The sequence below is a fragment of the Salvelinus sp. IW2-2015 genome, linkage group LG8 (genome assembly GCF_002910315.2).
Source record: "Salvelinus sp. IW2-2015 linkage group LG8, ASM291031v2, whole genome shotgun sequence".
Lineage (NCBI taxonomy): Eukaryota > Metazoa > Chordata > Actinopteri > Salmoniformes > Salmonidae > Salvelinus > Salvelinus sp. IW2-2015.
The window spans coordinates 41,397,623-41,416,355 of NC_036848.1; the positions used below are offsets into that span (position 1 = coordinate 41,397,623).

General features: G+C 44.1%; 1 protein-coding gene and 1 long non-coding RNA gene across 3 annotated transcripts; one reads left to right on the plus strand and one right to left on the minus strand.

The window, feature by feature from the left end:
• Positions 1-157: 157 nt before the first annotated feature.
• On the minus strand, positions 158-13,233 carry LOC139028156 (uncharacterized). 2 transcript variants are annotated; one of them, XR_011480347.1, is made up of 3 exons: positions 13,149-13,231; positions 817-1,690; positions 158-390 (listed from the first exon to the last, which is right to left on the minus strand). It is a non-coding gene; the product is annotated as an uncharacterized lncRNA (long non-coding RNA). The 2 variants fall into 2 exon arrangements; XR_011480348.1 differs by lacking the exon at positions 817-1,690 and having other exon boundaries at positions 13,149-13,233.
• Positions 13,175-17,316, plus strand: faap100 (FA core complex associated protein 100). The gene is made up of 8 exons (XM_023993428.2): positions 13,175-13,330; positions 13,676-13,797; positions 13,890-14,848; positions 14,940-15,096; positions 15,206-16,175; positions 16,520-16,627; positions 16,717-16,803; positions 16,981-17,316. The coding sequence occupies exons 1-8, from the start codon at positions 13,175-13,177 to the stop codon at positions 17,110-17,112; spliced, it is 2,691 nt and encodes an 896-aa protein (XP_023849196.1). The 3' UTR covers positions 17,113-17,316.
• Positions 17,317-18,733: the final 1,417 nt, after the last annotated feature.

Here is an 18,733-nt window from a genome sequence, read left to right on the forward strand (position 1 = left end):
TTGCCTTTCACTCCAGCGACCCGGGTTAGCTTCTCTACCCCACCATTCACTACAATTTGTCAGCAGGTTTAACAGCAGATCCTCACTTTCCCAGTTTATATAATCAGTTCTAACAAATTAACACAATATATGACAAATAGAACACGAGATAGTCAAATTGAGAAAAATTATATGTATTGATAAAAACATACCAACATAATGACAGACAATATTTACAATAGGCTACTGTGCTACCAGTGATTAAGTCAAAGAGAGCCGAAAAACATTTGTGAAGTACTCAAACAGGTCCCGTCTCTCCCCCTCTCTCATCCTTGGCAGTCTTGACGAGCTCTCCCCTTCTGATTTTTGCCTCCCCCTCAAACTTAGTGATGGCATCATTGTATGTTTTTTCTGTGAGTGGAAAATAAAACATTTCAAATCTGGTGGTCTCATCATAAATTGTCCACACAAACGTATCTTCAGATAATACATTTTTAACTCAAAGATATGCCTGTATTTACAGTGCATTCGTAAAGTATTCACACCCCTTGACTTTTTCCACATTTTGTTACGTTACAGCTTTATTCTAAAATGTATTAAATAAATTGTTTTCATCAATCTACACACAAAACCCCATAATGACAAGGTTTTTCATAAATTTGTTCATCAATTTTTACAAAATTACATAAGTATTCAGACCCTTTGCAATGAGACTCGAAATTGAGCTCAGGTGCATCCTGTTTCCATTGATCAACCTTGAGATGTTTATACAACTTGATTGAAGTCCACCTGTGGCAAATTAAATTGAATGTACATGATTTGGAAAGGCACACACACCTGTTTATATAAAGGTCCCACAGTTGGCTGTGCATGTCAGAGCAAAAACCAAGACATGAGGTCGAAGGAATTGTCCATAGAGCTTCAAGACAGGATTGTGTAGAGGCACAGATCTGGGGAAGGGTACCAAACAATTCTGCAGTGTGGAAGAAGTTTGGAACCACCAAGACTCTTCCTAGAGCTGGCGACCCGTCCAAACTGAACAATCAGAGAGGTGACCAAGAGCCCGATGATCACTCTGACAGAGCTCCAGAGTTTCTCTGTGGAGATGGGGAAACCTTCTAGAAGGACAACCATCTCTGCAGCACTCCACCAATCAGGCTTTCATGGTAGTGATCAGACGGAAGCCACTCCTCAGTAAAAGGCACATGACAGCCCACTTTGAGTTTGCCAAAAGGCACCTAAAGACTCTCAGACACTGAGAAACAAGATTCTCTGGTCTTAGGAAACCCAGATTTAATTATTTGGCCTAAATGCCAAGCATCATATCTGGAGGAAACCTGGCATCATCCCTACGGTTAAGCATGGTGGTGGCAGTATCATGTTGTGGGGATGTTTTTCAGAGGCAGGGACTGGGAGACTGGTCAGGATCGAGGGAAAAATTAACGGAGCAAAGTACAGAGAGATCTTTGATGAAAACCTGCTCTAGAGCGCTCAGGACCTCAGACTGCGGCGAAGGTTCACCTTTTTAACAGGACAACGACCCTAAGCACACAGCCAAGACAACGCAGGAGTGGCTTCGGGACAAGTCTATGAATGTACTGGAATGGCCCAGCCAGAGCCCGGACTTGAACCCGATCAAACATCTCTGGAGAGACCTGGAAATAGATGTGCAGCGATGTTCCCCATCCAACCTGACAGAGCTTGAGGTGATCTGCAAAGGAGAATGGTGTGTCAAACTTGTAGCGTCATACCCAAGAAGACTCAAGACTGTAATTGCTAACAAAGGTGCTTCAACAAAGTACTGAGTAAAGGGTCTGAATACTTATGTAAATGTCATCAATTGTTTTTAAATAATTAGCAAAAAATCTAAACCTGTTTTTGCTTTGTCATTATGGGGTATTGTGTGTACATTGATGAGGGGAAAAAACTATTTAGTACATTTTACAATAAGGGTGTAACGTAACAAAATGTGCAACAAGGGGTCTGAATACTTTCCAAATTGACATTATACGAGACGTTTGACCTCAACGTCACCTGATGCATGTTCTTCTGCATTATGATTTTTCTAGCACAAGTTACAGGCTGTTAAGAAATAACATTCTCAGCACTAGTAGAGACCTATTTTTGAACCAGTGACCTTTTGGTTACTGGCCCAATGCTCTAACATTTGTTATTTTTATTGTAATGTAAAAGTATTTCAGTGTTTGTAATGACTATTTTTAAGAACCTGTAATAATACTGAAAGACCAATAAACTACAATACAGTTCAAAATACGTATATACTAATATGCAGAAATCGCTAGGCTATCTCCTGGTTGCTAAAACTTGAATAGTTCACCTAATTTCAGTTTATGTGACAAAACAAGCAAATGTAAAGTGTAGAGAATCATTGTACCAGCAAAACCCTAGTGGCGCAGCGTTTTAAGGCACTGCATCGCCGTGCTTGAGGCATTACTACAGACCCGGGTTTGATCCCAGGCTATATCACAGCCGGCCGTGACCGGGAGACCCACGAGGCACCGCATAATTTGGCCAGCGTTGTCTGGGTTAAGGGAGTGGTTGGCCGGCTGGGATTTTCTTGTCTCATCGCGCTCTACCGACTCCTTGTGGCGGGCCGGGCGCCTGCAAGCTGACGGTGGATGGGGTTTCCTCTGACACATTGGTGCGGCTGGCTTCTGTTCAGTAACCCAAAATATAGTATTTTCAGCTAGTGTACAAAACAAAGTGAAACCAAAACTTAAGAACGGGAAGCATGAAAATAGCACACATAGAACAGATCTACCGCTTCTTAGACTTGCGTTCAATGAGAATTAAATATTTATAACTCACGTTTCTATGTCAATTTGGTCAGGTCGCCCAAAAAGTAACATATTGTAGCTACACTGTTTTAACCAGTATTTTTCAGTTACAAGCTCTAGTGATGGGGAAACAAAGCTTCCTGAAGCATTGAGGCCTTCGAGCCAAATGTGTCGAAAATAAGTTAGACACTGATCAACACAGTGTACACAATAGTGGCTCCTGCTGGTCAAAAGAATTTAGAGCAGCCAAATTATTATAGATTCATAGTTTCTAAACCCAGAGTTGCAACATCGCGAAACTTCCGGGAACGCTTTGCGAAACAGACCAAACATACCAGGCCGCTCCACGCTCCAGCCAAACTCGATCCACTCCAGCTCCACTCCGATCCGAGACAATGTCTTAAGTAGTTGAACATGTTTTTACTCCAACCTCGTGAAAGCGACAAACTGACATGTTAAAAACAACTTTATATCAAAGTTGTGCCTTCGTTTTGTCCACAAAGTTGACTAAAGTGACTTATTAGGAATTTTCAAATGTGACTTCTCTATGTGGCCATCAATGGGAATTGTCTTTCTCAGTCATGATTCAGRTAAACTGCAGTACCTAAGTACTACTGTAAGTGCAGTCAAAAGCCTGCTTCCAGACCAGAACCCTGGCCCATTAGCTCGCCAACATCGGCACAACAGGCAAAACGGTTTCCAATTGTTACCACAGCCACAAAGCCAAAATCGTAAATTCATGAAAACATTTGCCTTTTGGTTGTGTGCTGAGTGATTAACCAAAATGTTGGTTATTTTTCGGTTTTTAATTAAACAACTAATTGACCGACGTCATTCCATTTAGTAGATTTTTTTTCTGAGCTCAAATGTGCATATCGCAGTTTCTTTAGAGCAGAGATTGCTAACCCTGTTATTGGAAAGCCTGGTTTTGGCAGATGCCCAGAGAATGCAACCTGACCCAATGCATAGTCCCAACTGTACAGTTTGGTGCAAGAGGAATAATGGTCTGGGGCTGTTTTTCATGGTTCAGACTAGGCTCCTTACCAGTAAAGGAAATTCTCAATGCTACAGCATACAATGACATTCTAGACAATTATGTGCTTGCAACTTTGTAGCAACAGTTTGGGGAAGGCCCTTTCCTGTTTTAGCATGACAATGCCTCAGTGCACAAAGCGAGGTCCATATAGAAATGGTTTGTAGAGATCTGTGTGGAAGAACTTGACTGGCCTGCACAGAGCCCTGACCGCAACCCCATTGAACAAATTTGGGTTGAATTGGAATGCCGACTGCGAACCAGGCCTAATCGCCCAAAATCAGTGCCCAACCTCACTAATGCTCATGGCTGAATGGAAGCAAGTCACCGCAGCAATGTTCCAATATCTAGTGGGAAGCCTTCCCAGAAGAGTGGAAGCTGTTATTGCAGCAATGGGAGGACCAAAACCATATTAATGGCTATGATTTTGGAATGAGATGTTCAACAAGCAGGTGTCAACATACACGACCAAAAGTATCTCTGCCTGAAAATACATGATCTTAAGCCTTTTTCACATTGGCAGTGGCTAAAATTCAAWTTTTTTTGCTTATCCGATTTGAATCTTCTTTTTCCTTCAGTCTGAACAGCCAAAAAGCCCATGGAATCAGATATTTCAAGTCACATTTCAACCCGCCTTGGTAGGTGGTTTGATGTCATATACAAATCTGATTCCTGGCATTGCGACTTGTCTGAAAGGGCAAATAAATCAGATTTGACCAGAAATGTTTTTTAGATTTATTTGGCATATCTTGTTGCTTGCTAGCTAATTTGTTGACAGTTTGACAAGAACATGTGGAAGCTAACTAGCTTATTAATAACTTACAAATGAGTGAATTTGCTAAACAGCTACCTAGCTGACTGCTGTGGTTAGCCAAGTTGGATCATCTTATCCTTTTAGGCTTTAAAAGTGTTCTTACTCTATGATTTTGAACATTCAAAGTAACCAGGAAACATCCATGAAGTCGGAAGTCTGAGATTTCCCAGTTCCACGTTGTTTTGAACATGGCAAAAGATGCCAGATTTTCCGACTTGGATGACCATTCAAAACGATTTTCCTAGTCTGACCTCGCTTTCCCCCTCCCCAGAGTTCCCAGTTGTCTTGAACAAACCAAAGTCAGAGATTTCCAAGTTCCCAGTGTTGCCAACTCCTCAGTAAGGAAAGTAGCTATTGGCTGTCCTAAAAAAGTTGCTAAATGAAGTCATCACCTAATTTGCATAATTGGCCATGTGCATGTAATTGTGATGGACGCTGTAGGAGAGAGGAATAACGTCGTGGGAGAGACAAAAAGTTAGTAAAAAACTACAAATGAAGAACTACAAATGAACTTTCTTCTGTCTATTCCTTTTTATGTCACAATTCCAACCCTCCTCCTTTATCTGGGCTTGGTACCGGCAAAAGTGACCCAAAAGAGAAACTCTGGCAGAGTTACTTAGTTTTTTAATTTGATTTTTTGGTTTAGTTTTCTTCATTTGGTTTTTAACCTTATGGTCCACTTAGGAGCCCACAATAAGTGACAGTAAAACATGAACATTTTTAACCATCCATTTAGTATACAATCTAAATGGACCAAAAAGAGACAATAGAAAAAACTGTCAATCGCAATGTGAGAAAATTATGGTCACTAGTCTGGCCCTAATTCAGGTTCATTGTTATTTTTTCCCAGACCCCCCTCCACACACACACAGGCTGTGCTGGCGCACAGAAAGAGTGGGTCATCATCATTTTGGTCAAGGCTCTCTATGGCAGGTTCAGCAACTGAGGGAGCTGACTTAAATGAGTAAACAGCTGATGTGTCAAAAAGCTGCAAAACATTATCAGGCAGCTGGTGCTCATAGCAAGCCTCACCAGACAGCTTCAGTCCATATCGAATGTACAGGATGGAGTTGAGGGTCTGCAAGGACATGCGATTTCCAAGTTTGCTTTTTACCGCACTCATCTGGCTGAATACTCTCTCGACTTCAGCATTCGAGTGTGGTAAGGACAACACAGACATGGCAAGTTCTTGAAACGGGTGTATATCAGCTGCATCCCTGAACTTCCAAATCTCACTCCAGAAGCCCAGTGTGTTTTTTGTCTCATTCCATTTACTAAGATGGATGGCACACCATTTCTGGACAATCTTGTCTATCTCTGCAGGGGGAGTAGCCATGGAGCTTGGCTATTTTTTCTATTTCTCCAGGGCTCTTATTGTGCTTTAGAGTTTCCTCCACATTGAAAACTGACATGTTTGACATGTACTGCGATGCTTCGATGTTGTCCGGCAGTCTCACCCTCAACTCATTAGTGAGGGAGATGGTGAAGGCTACACACCGCTTTCGGACATTGTTTTCATCCTCAGGCGCCAGGTGGAGCTCAGCTGCCTTTGACTCAAAAAGGTAACCAAGGTACGGTTTGGGACTGATGTATCCATCTATTGGCCCTTTGAGTACATCAACATTTGCCAGTGGATTCAGCACCCTGCTGCTCACAGACTTGATCAGGCTAACCAAGCTGTCAAGTATGTTAGGATTTGTGTTTATTGCACTATAACCCAATGCTATATCACATGTGATTGAATATTAGCAACTGTTGGCCTGGGCGCCTGGGTGTCTGTGCTGGAAGTAACAGTTAGCCCCAGATAAGTGTGCTGGGAAGCTGTGGTTAGCCTTGAGCGAGAACAGTGTGCTTTTGTATACAGGTGCAAATAGCGCAGACAATGTTGCAGAGCTGTCTGACCTCAGTCTCTGGGGTGAGGGAGCGTAATCTACACAGCAACAGCGCCGGGACACCAAAGAGCACAAAGAGGCTAGGACTAGCCTGAGCGCCGGCGATAGGCTGAGCAAAGTTTAAACCACGCTCAGCCTCTACTGTGATAGGCCAACAGACGGGTTGGAACTAGTCTGTCACAGTATAAGAACAGCTGTTTACTTACATCCTACCAGTTCCCTGTTCTACCCTGCGGGGTGGTACAGTGAACCCGTATATACGAAAATTGCATTTACCATTTATCGCTTGAGTTTAATAAAAATAATAAAAATATATTCGGGGACTCTGAATCACATTTTGTCCTGATACCAGATTTGAATTGACGCAAATCCCTTATAAGTAGCTTAAGAGGATCTACTTGCTCTCCCTCAAAAGCCTTCATGGCCAACTGTACCTCACCCAGCACTGACTTCAAAAAAGTCAGATACAATATGTTTTGAGGATCACTGTACATGGAGTATAAAACCTCAGCCATGTAGCATTGTTCACTGGACTTGGGGACTGCGAAATGCAGCCTAAGCTCCTCCCACTGGTCCAAAATGCGTGAAACCGTGGGTTCAATGGAGAGCCAACGTGTGGCACACACACCTTGGTTATCTGTAAAGGTTTCTCCCCAGAGTTGATGGTCTCATATATGGCCTTGTAGGCCTCCCTGCGCTTTGGAGACACTGAAAACCAGTTATAAGTCTCTCGTACCAAGTACTCCACACTACGGGGGATGGTGTCATTGGAAGCATGACTTACAGCAAGCTGCAGAGAGTGGCACACAGCGAATAAGAACCAGATATTTGAGGCCATACTCCTCCTTCAGCACTTTATGGACCCCATTGTTAATCCCCGTCATAGCAGAGGCATTGTCAGTCCCTATCCCCAGGAGTTTCTAATTTAAGACAACACTTCGAGGAAAGCCACAACAGCACGGGCTATAGATTTGGCATCTCCTCCCTCCAACTCAACAAGCCCCAGAAATGTTGATACAATTGTCTGCTTGGTGTCACTAACGTACCTTATCACAACCCCCAGGTACACTTACATCCATGGACTCGTCGAGGAGGAGGCTGAAACGCTGGTCACCCACATCTAAGACAAACTTTTTCAGAAAGTATGGTGCTAGAACACCATTAATCATTTCTGTGCACTTTGTCCTGTGCATTTTGAAGTGGGTAGCAGCAGTGGAGTCTGAGAAAGCAGCTCTACATGCCAGCATGGACGTGTTCAGCGATAGCTAATGCCATGGTGGCCTCAGCCTTTTTTGCAGTCAATTTTTTGAACCATAAATGGCAGCTTGTTTTGGGTGGAACTGTTAAGGCTTTTCCTTTTGTGTATGTTTTTGAGTTGTCATGTGATTTTTTACATCACTAAGTTTGGCCTAGAAATCAGCCTTACAATACAGGCAGTATGCCCGTGTATCATCTCCAATAAACGGCTTCAACCAGCCTTTGAACTCAGGGTTTGATTCCCACTCCTTTCTGTATTTTTGAGTGTACAGTTTAGACAGACATGATGAGCTAGCCAGCTAGATGTTTAGCTTATGTCACAGAGAGGGACACACAGTGGACAAGGTGAGTAAGTGACAGGCTGTGTGAGTCAAATGCAGTGATTTATTTTTATTTATTTTAGACAAGGAACATTTGAAATTTACATCCCACCCTGAATGTAAGCCAAGGCGGGATCAGCCAGCGGCGGCTTCCCGCATGCGCGATTAATTTGCAGTCTGGACGCGGAGGGATGAACATCTCCTGCTCTGACTGCAGCTGGGAGGGACTGCTGCGTGAGGACTGGGCCGCCTGTGAGTGCTTTGGGACGGGAGTGGGGCCCAAGGCAGCACCCGCTGCTCATTGAGAAGAGTAAGAAAGATACGTGCTTTCATCTCAGTCTCCAAAAGTCTCCAATAACACCAGAAAAAGTCACTAGATTTGTCACTAGTCAATTTTTTGAAAATGTGTCGCTAGAGGGGTCTGAATACTCGCTAAATATAGCGACAAAGTTGCTAAGTTGGCAACACTGCACAACATTACTAGTTACATGTTTCTGGCGGCATTCTTCCGTTCACGTTACACACATATAAATAAAGGACACAAAGAACCAATTTAGGGTTCTTTAGCGATGAAAATTGTCCAACAACTCACTCTGGGTCATCCTCTGACTCCCAACCCTCCAGTTCTTTGAGACAGACGAAGCACTTGGCTAAGTCCAGGCCAGAGTATATGTGAGCGGAGCGAGAAGCGAAGCGTGCCCAATTTTACTGGAGTGCGGCGCGAGATACCCAAAGGCTGGAGTGTCGGCCTTCTCGCCCACTCCAATTGTGCTCCAAAGTAGTGCTCACATCACAAGCTCAGGGCATGCCTGGCCCAGCATGCGTTTGTAGTCTATGTGTGTGCTGCTGTAGACCCTTGCTTCAGCTACTGTCATGGAGTTCGCTAAATATTTTCATAAAGAAACTGATAAAACACACATGTGCAAAATCAAGGTGACTTACAAAGATGAGGACCGAGAGCAAGAAAGAGAGTGCGATGATGTAGGGTCCACAACTAAAGAATCATTGTGGAATCTGAAAAGACACATCACGAAAGCGTGATATGGAAGGCTATTTACTACGTGCACATGATAAAAGAAAGGAACAAGGTGGGTAGCTAATTAAGTGTCATTGTAGCAAACTAAAAATAAGATGGCTCGAAATTTTTTGTTCTACTATCTATACAAATAGGCCATATTTGATTTTGGCCCAATAGGCCTGGCATATTCCAACATTCAAGGAGCATTCCGTTATGACTGGGTTATTTTGCCTAACAACCTTTTGGCCTACCCACAGAAAAAAAATAAACTCTGCATCCATCCCCAGCCTGGCAAGAGTGGTCAAAGGGGTGTATAGCATCCCCAGAGGCTCTGCAAGCCCGGAGATAATATTATCAGCTGCTAGTATGCTCTCCAGGCACCATCGCATGAGCCTGAAGCCACAGACTCTGTCCAAACTCACGTTTCAAAAAATGAATTCAAAGGGACTGTAGATTGAGCCTAATAAAGGCATCTTTTCATTTCATTTGTATTTAATTCTAAGTAAGTCAAAGCCTGTGCAATGTATGGACTATAATGATGTAATACAACGAAATGCTGTTTAAATGATGAGAGCTTAATGTCCCTGACTCCATACCAGTCTAGTGTGTCACACTCGCAAATGCTTCACAATATATTTCTTTGTAGGTTAATAATAATTCATTTTCGTTCCTTCTTAGGCTCCCTGTCTGGCTCCTGACCTATTTAGAGTGTTTATATGCTGTTTAATGCTTGTTAAGGATCATATATCCTCCACCTTACCTGACACCCTAGACCAMGGATTATCAACTAGATTCAGGATGTTTTTTTCTGGAGCGGATGGTCAAATAATTTGTAGACTGCAAATTGACTGCAAGAAGCCCAAACATATATAATGTTTGACTTAAATATAATCATTTTAAACCTTGCTTACATTTGCATATGATCATGTGTCTCTCTATTATGCGTGGGAATACTTGGGAACAGATTTCTTAAATTAAAATCACTGAGCTGATTTCCTGGTGTTTTTGTAGTCTTTTATGTCCAACAATGAAACTTCCAAAGTTTTTTTTTGTTGTTGCTCAGAATACTTGGGGGGGGGGGTCAAATAAAACCACCAACAGCCAAATTCAGCCCGGGGGCCGCCAGTTGGAGAATCCGGCTCTAGACCCACTTCAATTTCCATACCACCCCAATAGATCAACAGACGATGCAATCGCCATCGCACTGAACGCTGCCCTATCCCATATGGACAAGAGGAATAGCTATGTAAGAATGCTATTCATTGACTACAGCTCAGCCTTCAACACCATAGTACCCTCCAAGCTCATTATTAAGCTTGGGGCCAGGGCCTGAACCCCGCCCTGTGCAACTGGGTCCTGGACTTCCTAACGGGCCGCCCCTAGATGGTGAAGGCATGAAACAGCACCTCCACTACGCTGATCCTCAAACAAAGGGGCTCCACAAGGGTGCATGCTCAGCCCAATCATCAAGTTTGCAGACGATACAACTGTACTAGGTCTGATTACCAACAAGAGACAGCCTATAGGGAGGAGGAGGTGAGGGCCCTGGCAGAAAATAACCTCTTCCTCAAAGTCAACAAAACAAAGGAGCTGATCATGGACTTCAGGCAGCAGAAGGAGCACACTCCCATCTACATCGATGGGACCGCAGAGGAGATGGTGACAAGCTTAAAGTTCCTCGGTGTACACATCACTGACAATCTTAAAATGGTCCACCCACACAGTGTGGTGAAGGCGCAACAGCGCCTCTAACTTCAGGAGGCTGAAGAAATGCGGCTTTGCCCCCAAGACCCTCACAAACTTTTACAGATTCACCATTGAGAGCATCCTGTCGGGCAGTATTACCCCCTGGTACAGCAACTGCACTGCCCTCAACTGCAGGGCTCTCCAAAGTGTGATGCGGTCTGCCCAACGCATCACAGGTGGCACACTGCCTGTCCTCCAGCACACCTACAGCAACCGATGTCACAGGAAGGCCAAAAAGATCATCAAGAACATCAACCACCCGAGCCACGGCATGGTCACCCTTCATGTCAAGGCCATCAGACTTAAATAGCCATCACTATATGGCCATTAAATAACACACAGCAGCATTTAAAATTAATTTAGAGGCTATATTTAGAGGCCTGTGAGCTAGGATCTCTTTAAGGGGAGGCCTATAATAAAAAAACGTTATAAAACACAAATAGAGTTCTAAAATATTTCCGTTGTGTGATAGCCTAAATTGGAATGCCTTGTTGTAAGTTGAAGGCCTATTTTGGGGGGGATAGGCCTAAATGAAACATTGAATTATTAAAGTTATAGACTAAAGACCTTTGGATAATTATGACCATTTTTAATACACACATGGATATCAATAAACAAATGAATAAGACTGTTCCATTCTCTTTGATTTAGTTCCTATTGCCACTCAGACAAATGACAGAATGGATGTCAGACTGACTGAACTGAATGAAGGATGAATTAAATGTTCAAATATGTTAGAATGATGAGTTGCCCACATCAAGCATGCTCTGCACTTTATTTGGCTAGTAGGCAAATGGGCCTACATTAGAGTATAATGACTATAGCTGCATGCCTACAGAAGGGCATCTTCTGAGGCTGAGGGGTGCTTTTCTGAAGGCTCATGGTGCTGCATGGAGATCACAAGCTCTTCAACTGGGCAGCAGTGTCACAATTGAGGGATTAGCCTATACGGACACTACCTACGACCACTGAACAGTTATTGTAAAGTGTGGGAATAAGCTTATGCCAGATTTAGCCTAAATGTAACCTCTCCCTTGTTCATTTCAAAGTCCATATGTTCATGACCCGGTTCATATAAACCATGTCAAATTATTTTAAATGTAAATTAACCCCTCCTACAGAATATGCTTTGGCAAGATTATGAGTGATTAAATAAATATCAAAATATTCTATAAACAAATATTGAGGGGCAAAGACTCCAGTGGTCATATATAATTCACAGATTCACCAAACATATATTCTGTTTCATTATTCCTGGTATATATACACACTACTGGTTATGATTGCAGACAGAACCCAGATAATTGGATGGTACAATATTGAATTAGTCACATTTTGAGAAGGTGCATACATGGGAATGTACACATCACCCAGAGATATGCCCATGCTGTAGAGATACACCTAGCAGACTGAAACTTCACTGTTGTAGGCATAATACAGCTAGTGCCATCTAGACTTGCGATGGCAAACAAATCCATTAGCTACCTAAATGTGAAGTAAACTCAACTGAGGAGTAATAGAGAATTGAGACTTTTAACTTGAAAACGTGCAGGATACCTATTTTTTTTTTCCAGCTTCCCTGACTTCCGATTTTTTTAAAAAAATACTGGGTTAGGCTTGTTCGTGTAGCACTCCTCACAAGTGGTTTGGTGTACTTTATTGTTGGTGGTGAGATGAAACTGCCAAAACTCTGAAAGGTATTATTGTATGTCAGAATTGCAACAAGATTTTTTTCAAGCTTAAAATGTTAGTCCGCAATCGTAACCTGGTGTTTGTATGTTCACAGATGAAATTTCACGTTTACGTGTCATGTTTCACGCATGACTTTTCTTACTGATCCTTAACGATACGTACGTTCAACCTTTTGGCAGCTATCTGGCTCCGTACATAACGCTTTCAACCAAGAGTTTACAATAGCTAAAAGCTTACAATTGCACCGCACTGAAACGTTTTAGAAATTTTGGCGGATGTTTGCCTGCGATGTTGTGATTGGTGGGAGGCTCATGACGTTATACGTCGGTCTTGGTGTTTAGGTAATGGATAAAAAAAAAAGTGGTTTGGAACGCTGATTGGTCAGAAACAACACCTACGGAGTTTTGCATCCGTCAACAACCAGTTGATGCATTTTCAATCAAGCTACAGCACTGAAACGACTTACAAATAGGTATTATGGACATAACTAGTTAGTAAATAAGTTGCTGCTATCAGAACTTTGACTGCACAATACATTTCCCAATTGGGACAATAAAGATAACTTTAATAATCTTTCTTGGTTGAATAATCTTTCTGACCTGTTATTTTTCCAGTTCTCTCGGCTATGGAGGCGAGATGTGCTGTTGTTGAGACTTGGGCTGAGTTCGGATGTCCTTCGCCGGGTACAGCTGCTAACGTGATCTGGTCTGGGGAAGATGTGTTGATTTGTACTGGGAGCGACGAGGTGTTGGTCTTCAACACACAAGAGCTGAAACTGACGGTAAGGCTGAATCTCAAACCATACACTTCGCCCGCTTCAATTAAAGAACAACAGGTGACACATTCCCTCAGGTGAATAACAGGTGAACTGATTATTGATGAACACTCAGGTGAGTAGCAGGTAATACAATGACAAGGAACTGATTGTTGATAAACACTGAGATGAATAGCAGCAGGTGATACAATTACAAGAAACAGATTATTTGTGAACAGAGGTAAATAGCAGGTGAACTGATTATTGATTAACACTGAAGTTGCAGTAACAGGGGGTCTATTTGAACCTGGCTGTCAACTATATGTGATATTCTTCATGGACAAGAAACACTCATCTTGTCTGTTATTCCAGGCTGTCCTTCAGTTCCTGAGTCCAGTGTGTCACATGGTGCTGAGTGAGGACAAGCAGTCTGTCTATGCTGTCTGTGAGAGTGATGGGGTGTACTGTGTCAGTCTACCAACTCTGCACCCTAGGTATGAACCTCTTCATTTGAACTACGGAGACTGACCATGCAAAAATGACATGTATATTTGATTACCCTCTCCCCCTTGTCCTGTCTCACCAGGTCTCCCACTCCCCCAGCTGACCAATCCCCTGGCCCTGCTCTGTTCAAGGTGTCGTCTAATTCGCTGGCAGCCAGAGACAAGGGGGTGTGTTCTCTGATTGAGGTGGGAGGGTCCGGAGGGACCTTGGTGACCGTCTCCCTGAGAGACGCAGTCTGGTGGTTTACTCTGTATAAAGCAGCTGACCACCAGAAACTGACTCAGTTTAGTCTACCTGTCGTTTCAGTTGGTCACCATGTCGAATCAGAGGAAAATGGTGCCGCAGGACTGGTCATGCGACCTGTGTTAGCTTGCGTTTACAGCAGTGATGCACCACCCTTGTCATCATCCTCAACAACAACAAAACTACCACCTTTGTCATCAACGTTAGGCGTCAAACATTTTTTCCTGGAGCCTCTCCTCTTCAAGCTCCTCTTCGGCGTCGACGCTGCCCTCATCAACTCCCCCATGATCCTTTGCGGCCTGCCTGATGGGCGTCTCTGCTCCCTCCCCTTACTTCTCCCAGGACGATCAGGCTCCTGCGTTAGAGTTCTACACAGCATGGAGCAGCCAATCACGTTTATCGGAACCACGACCGGGACAAATGATGGTCCACACTGTTTGGTGGCAGTAGGCCAATGGGGGAGGGTGGTGCTGGTCAGAACCTGTGAAGGGGGGCCGGAGGAGGGGAGCAAGGTAGCAGCATTAACAGAGGGGTGTGTGTCGGGGCCTGTGGTGTGTGTGTGTGCAGGCAGGGAGGGCCTGTACTACAGCACAGGGTCAGATCTTCTAGCCCTGGATCTTCCAGGGGTGCGAGAGGCAGCTCCAAAGCCAGAAGAGAGCCTGGTGGTCGGCCACGGGGAGAGGCAAGGCCAGGGACAGGCCATGGTGAGAGCAAGGGAGTCTGCTACCCTACAGAGTCCTGTCAGCCTTAATGTCTGCAGGGTCATTGCCCTGGCTGGGCCCTCACACAATGCCTCAGGTAAAGTGTGTGTTCAGCTCAACCAATATTTTCTGCAACCGATCTTTGTTATCAAGTTTATTTTCTTACGGATCGTGTTTGTGTGTTACAGGCATAGTGCAGTTGGTGGCTTTGTCTCTCCGGGGGAGGCTCCAGCGTTTAACCCTGCCTAAGGGGACAGAGGTAGGGGGCAAACCCAGGCTCCCCTTATCACAGGTGGGACAGAGAGTGAGGGACCTCCTTGCAGCCATCGGAGATGTGTGTGAGAGGTGAGGCATGCAGTAGATTTAATGGTAGATCTAACATGTGTTTTATTCAGATGAATAGTACTTATTTAACATGTTAATTTACTTGTATGTGCTATTGCTTGTCCCACAGAGCATCTGTGTTGAAAAGCACCATCCAGTCCAAAAACCACTCCCTCAGACACCTGAATCAGGTCCTCAATGTCTGCTGCCTACTACTAGCAAATCAGAACAGTGGAGAGCAGCTCCCGGTCAGCAAGAAGCCAATCAGGTGTCACGTTGTTGCCAAGTGGAGTCGCCTGCTACAGAGAGACTCCCTGAATCTGACCTGTGTTCTGGACAATTCTAGTCCTTACGTTCTAGAACGGAACTGGACGTTCTGTGTGCGAGTTCTACCATTATCCTACCCTCTTCCTGCAGGGGGGGAGAACACCTCTCAAACATTCTCATTCCCATTCCAGAAACTAGAGCCGGGTGGGAGAATGGAAGTGTCGTTGCCCCTAACAGCGGCGGGGGACACATCTTTCCCTGTGACGGTTAGCTGCTCGCTTTCCTACTCCCTGCAAAGCTTGCTGGGGTCTGAGGAGCTGTCCCGCCTCTTGGCCAATGGGGAGCCGGCATCTCGTCTGGGATTGGAGGGTGGATGGGTCAGTCTGCCCCTTGACACGCTGACAGTGGATTGGCTGGACGCTCTGCAGGTGACCGGGACCACGCCCCCTCACAGGGACCCAAACAGACCCTCCATTTCCCCGGATACCGTCTCGATGGATATCGTTGAGGCCTTCCTGAGCACCCGTAGGATCAGGGGTTCTGGGAGGGGGGATGGAGAAGGAGGAGGAGAGAGGATGGTGGCGTCTGATGGGGGGCTGTTTTCAGCAAGCATCAAGGTCTCAACAGAGCTACTGAGAGGGACACTAGGACTGGAGCCACCAGGCTCTGCTGGCCCTTCTCAGGGTGTGTGTGGCTCTGTGCTGGGCTGGCTGCTGTCACAGGGGACAGGAGGAGAGGACTGGAGGGGCAGAGGGGACAAGGGAGGACAGGAAAGCTCTGTGGTCTACGCCCGGTGTCTAGGGCGACACACTGTCAAACTCACAGCCAAAGAGGTGTGTATTTTTTTATATTTCATATTTTTACATATCATGAAAACATGATTGCATTGATACTGGGTGTATKAGTTGTGGTCCTTTAGCTCAGTTGGTAGAGAATGGCGCTTGTAACACCAGGGTAGTGGGTTCGATTCCCGGGACCATTCATACATAAAATGTATGCATGCATGATGACTAAGTCTCTTTGGATGATAATTTAAAAAAGCGTCTGCATTTATTGTATTATTATAGTTGTATCGGTTGTATCCTTTTAGACTCACTTGAAATTCATGTTTAACTTTCCTGGGAGACTATTGTATGAGGTATGTGTTGAGAGTGACTACCTGTATGTTGTTGGCCAGGTAACTGTAGGGGACACCAGTGTGAAGGAGGCTGTGGAGGTGCAGGTGCAGTGCTCCTCCATGGCAGCAGTGTGTGGACTACACCATGCTGTGTTAAGCCGTGTACAGGTAGGAATCCCAACATGTGTGATAAACATTTGTGCCTGTTTGCTACATCATCCTCTCCTCCCTAACACCCTGTGTGTGTGTGTTGAAAGGCTCTGCTCCAGGGTACTGCTGGCACACAGGAGTCCTCTATGGGAGTCCAGGGACTGGGCTTGAGACAGGCCCTACAGCGGGCACAGGTGAGACCAGACTAACAACAAACTACCTGGTAACAAGGGTTGAAAGAAATCCTCAAACACACAAATCCTCAAACACACAAGAAACAGACAATCTGTAGTATTTTCTCAACTTTTCTCTGTGTCTATAGCCTTACCTCTTTTCCTCTTCTTTATCTTCCTCCTCCTCCCCCCTGCCAGGTTCTATCTGAGCATCTCCAGGAGGCTCGTATCCCAGAAGCCATTGGATTGGGAATGACCACTGGACAGACCACCAAGACACTGTTCAGCATTTACAGGCAACTCAGAGAGAACCCTCTCCTCATCCTCTGACACTTACCATCCCACATACGCTCCTCATCCACAACATCCTCATCCACACATTTACAATCCTCTCCTCATCTTCATTCTCAGCCCCACACTCACTATCCAATACCTCTCCTGCAAAGGAGAAATTAATGACTGTTTGTCTCCCTCTGCTGTTTTAGTACACAAACAGCATTTCCTTTCTTTCTGTGAATGTTTGTAAAGTAGTACATAGCAAGGCTGGGTGTGTGTGTGTGTGTGTGTGTGTGTGTGTGTGTGTGTGTGTGTGTGTGTGTGTGTTGTGTGTGTGTGTGTGTGTGTGTGTGTGTGTGTGTGTGTGTGTGTGTGTGTGTGTGTGTGTGTGTGTGTGGATTAAAATGTACTTGTAAAATTAAAACAACGGATTTGAAGAGTCACTTCACTGACAACATTATCCACACACGAAACATAACTTCTACACATCTCAGAGATTATTTTTATTATAGTTTTTCAAAACTTTTCAGAAAAATTTATATTAGAAAAGGATAAAACAACAAAAGACAAATTAAGTATGTATCATTGTCAAGTGACAGGCTGTAAATCACTAGCACTATACTCTTTCTAGGATGATCGTGTAGTTTTGTTACACCTGATGTGTTACTGTTTTGATTTGAGGGAAAAGCCTGTAAAAATCTCAAACGACACCCATTACACTCCTGTATCCCATATAGAGGGCTCCTACTTATCACCTGAAGCCATTACTCTATGTGTCTGTGTTTAGAAGTGGGCCTACTGCCCTACATGGGGAAGAGGGTAATGTTTGAGATGCAGCTGCCTGTCATGTTTGTTAATGTTACGATGCTGCGATGCTAAGGAAGCTGTCTGCTAATGATGACTCAGCTATGATTAATTGATGACTTTCTGAGTTTATTATTACACACCGTCACTCGCTTACAAAGTCAGAATTGGCAAAACGACAGGGAAGAATGGGAATGGTAGAGTGGAAACGAACAATTGGGAAAACCAGAGAATCGAGTGAGAGAGAGGGGTGGAAGAGAGTGTAATAGACAATTGGTTTAAGGCACATTGGTTTTACACCAGAGTGTCTCTATAGGTATTTGTAGCATTGTGTGTGTATAGTAGTTCTGGAGTATTTGTAGCTGCTGTAGTAATAATGTATACCATTTAGCAGACATATTTATCCAAAGGGACTTAGTCATGCATATATTTTACATATGGGTGGTACCAGGAATCAAACCCACTATCCTGGCATAGCAAACACTAAGGTGCCATGCTCTACCAACTGAGCTACAGATGACCAGTAGACACTTCCAAACTGAAAACCCAAGCCATGTTAACTCCTCTATAGCCTCATTTATACCTGGCGCGAACATGCGTCCTCTTTCCTGGTCTTTTCCACATTCTGATTGTGCCCACATTTTCAGAAATATGTCTACACGTGGTATTAAAATGTTTCTCTTATCTATCTACTGTGACTACATTTCCTGGTCCAGCCTGTATGCAAATMATTTGACAGCTATTCTTTCAAAATAATATTTATTTCTTTATTTTAAAGGGGCAATCAGCAGTTGCTACATCCATTTTTGGACTTATAAATTAAGGATATGTACTCATTGATTCTTGAAGAACTCCTGAGTGGAGCAGTGGT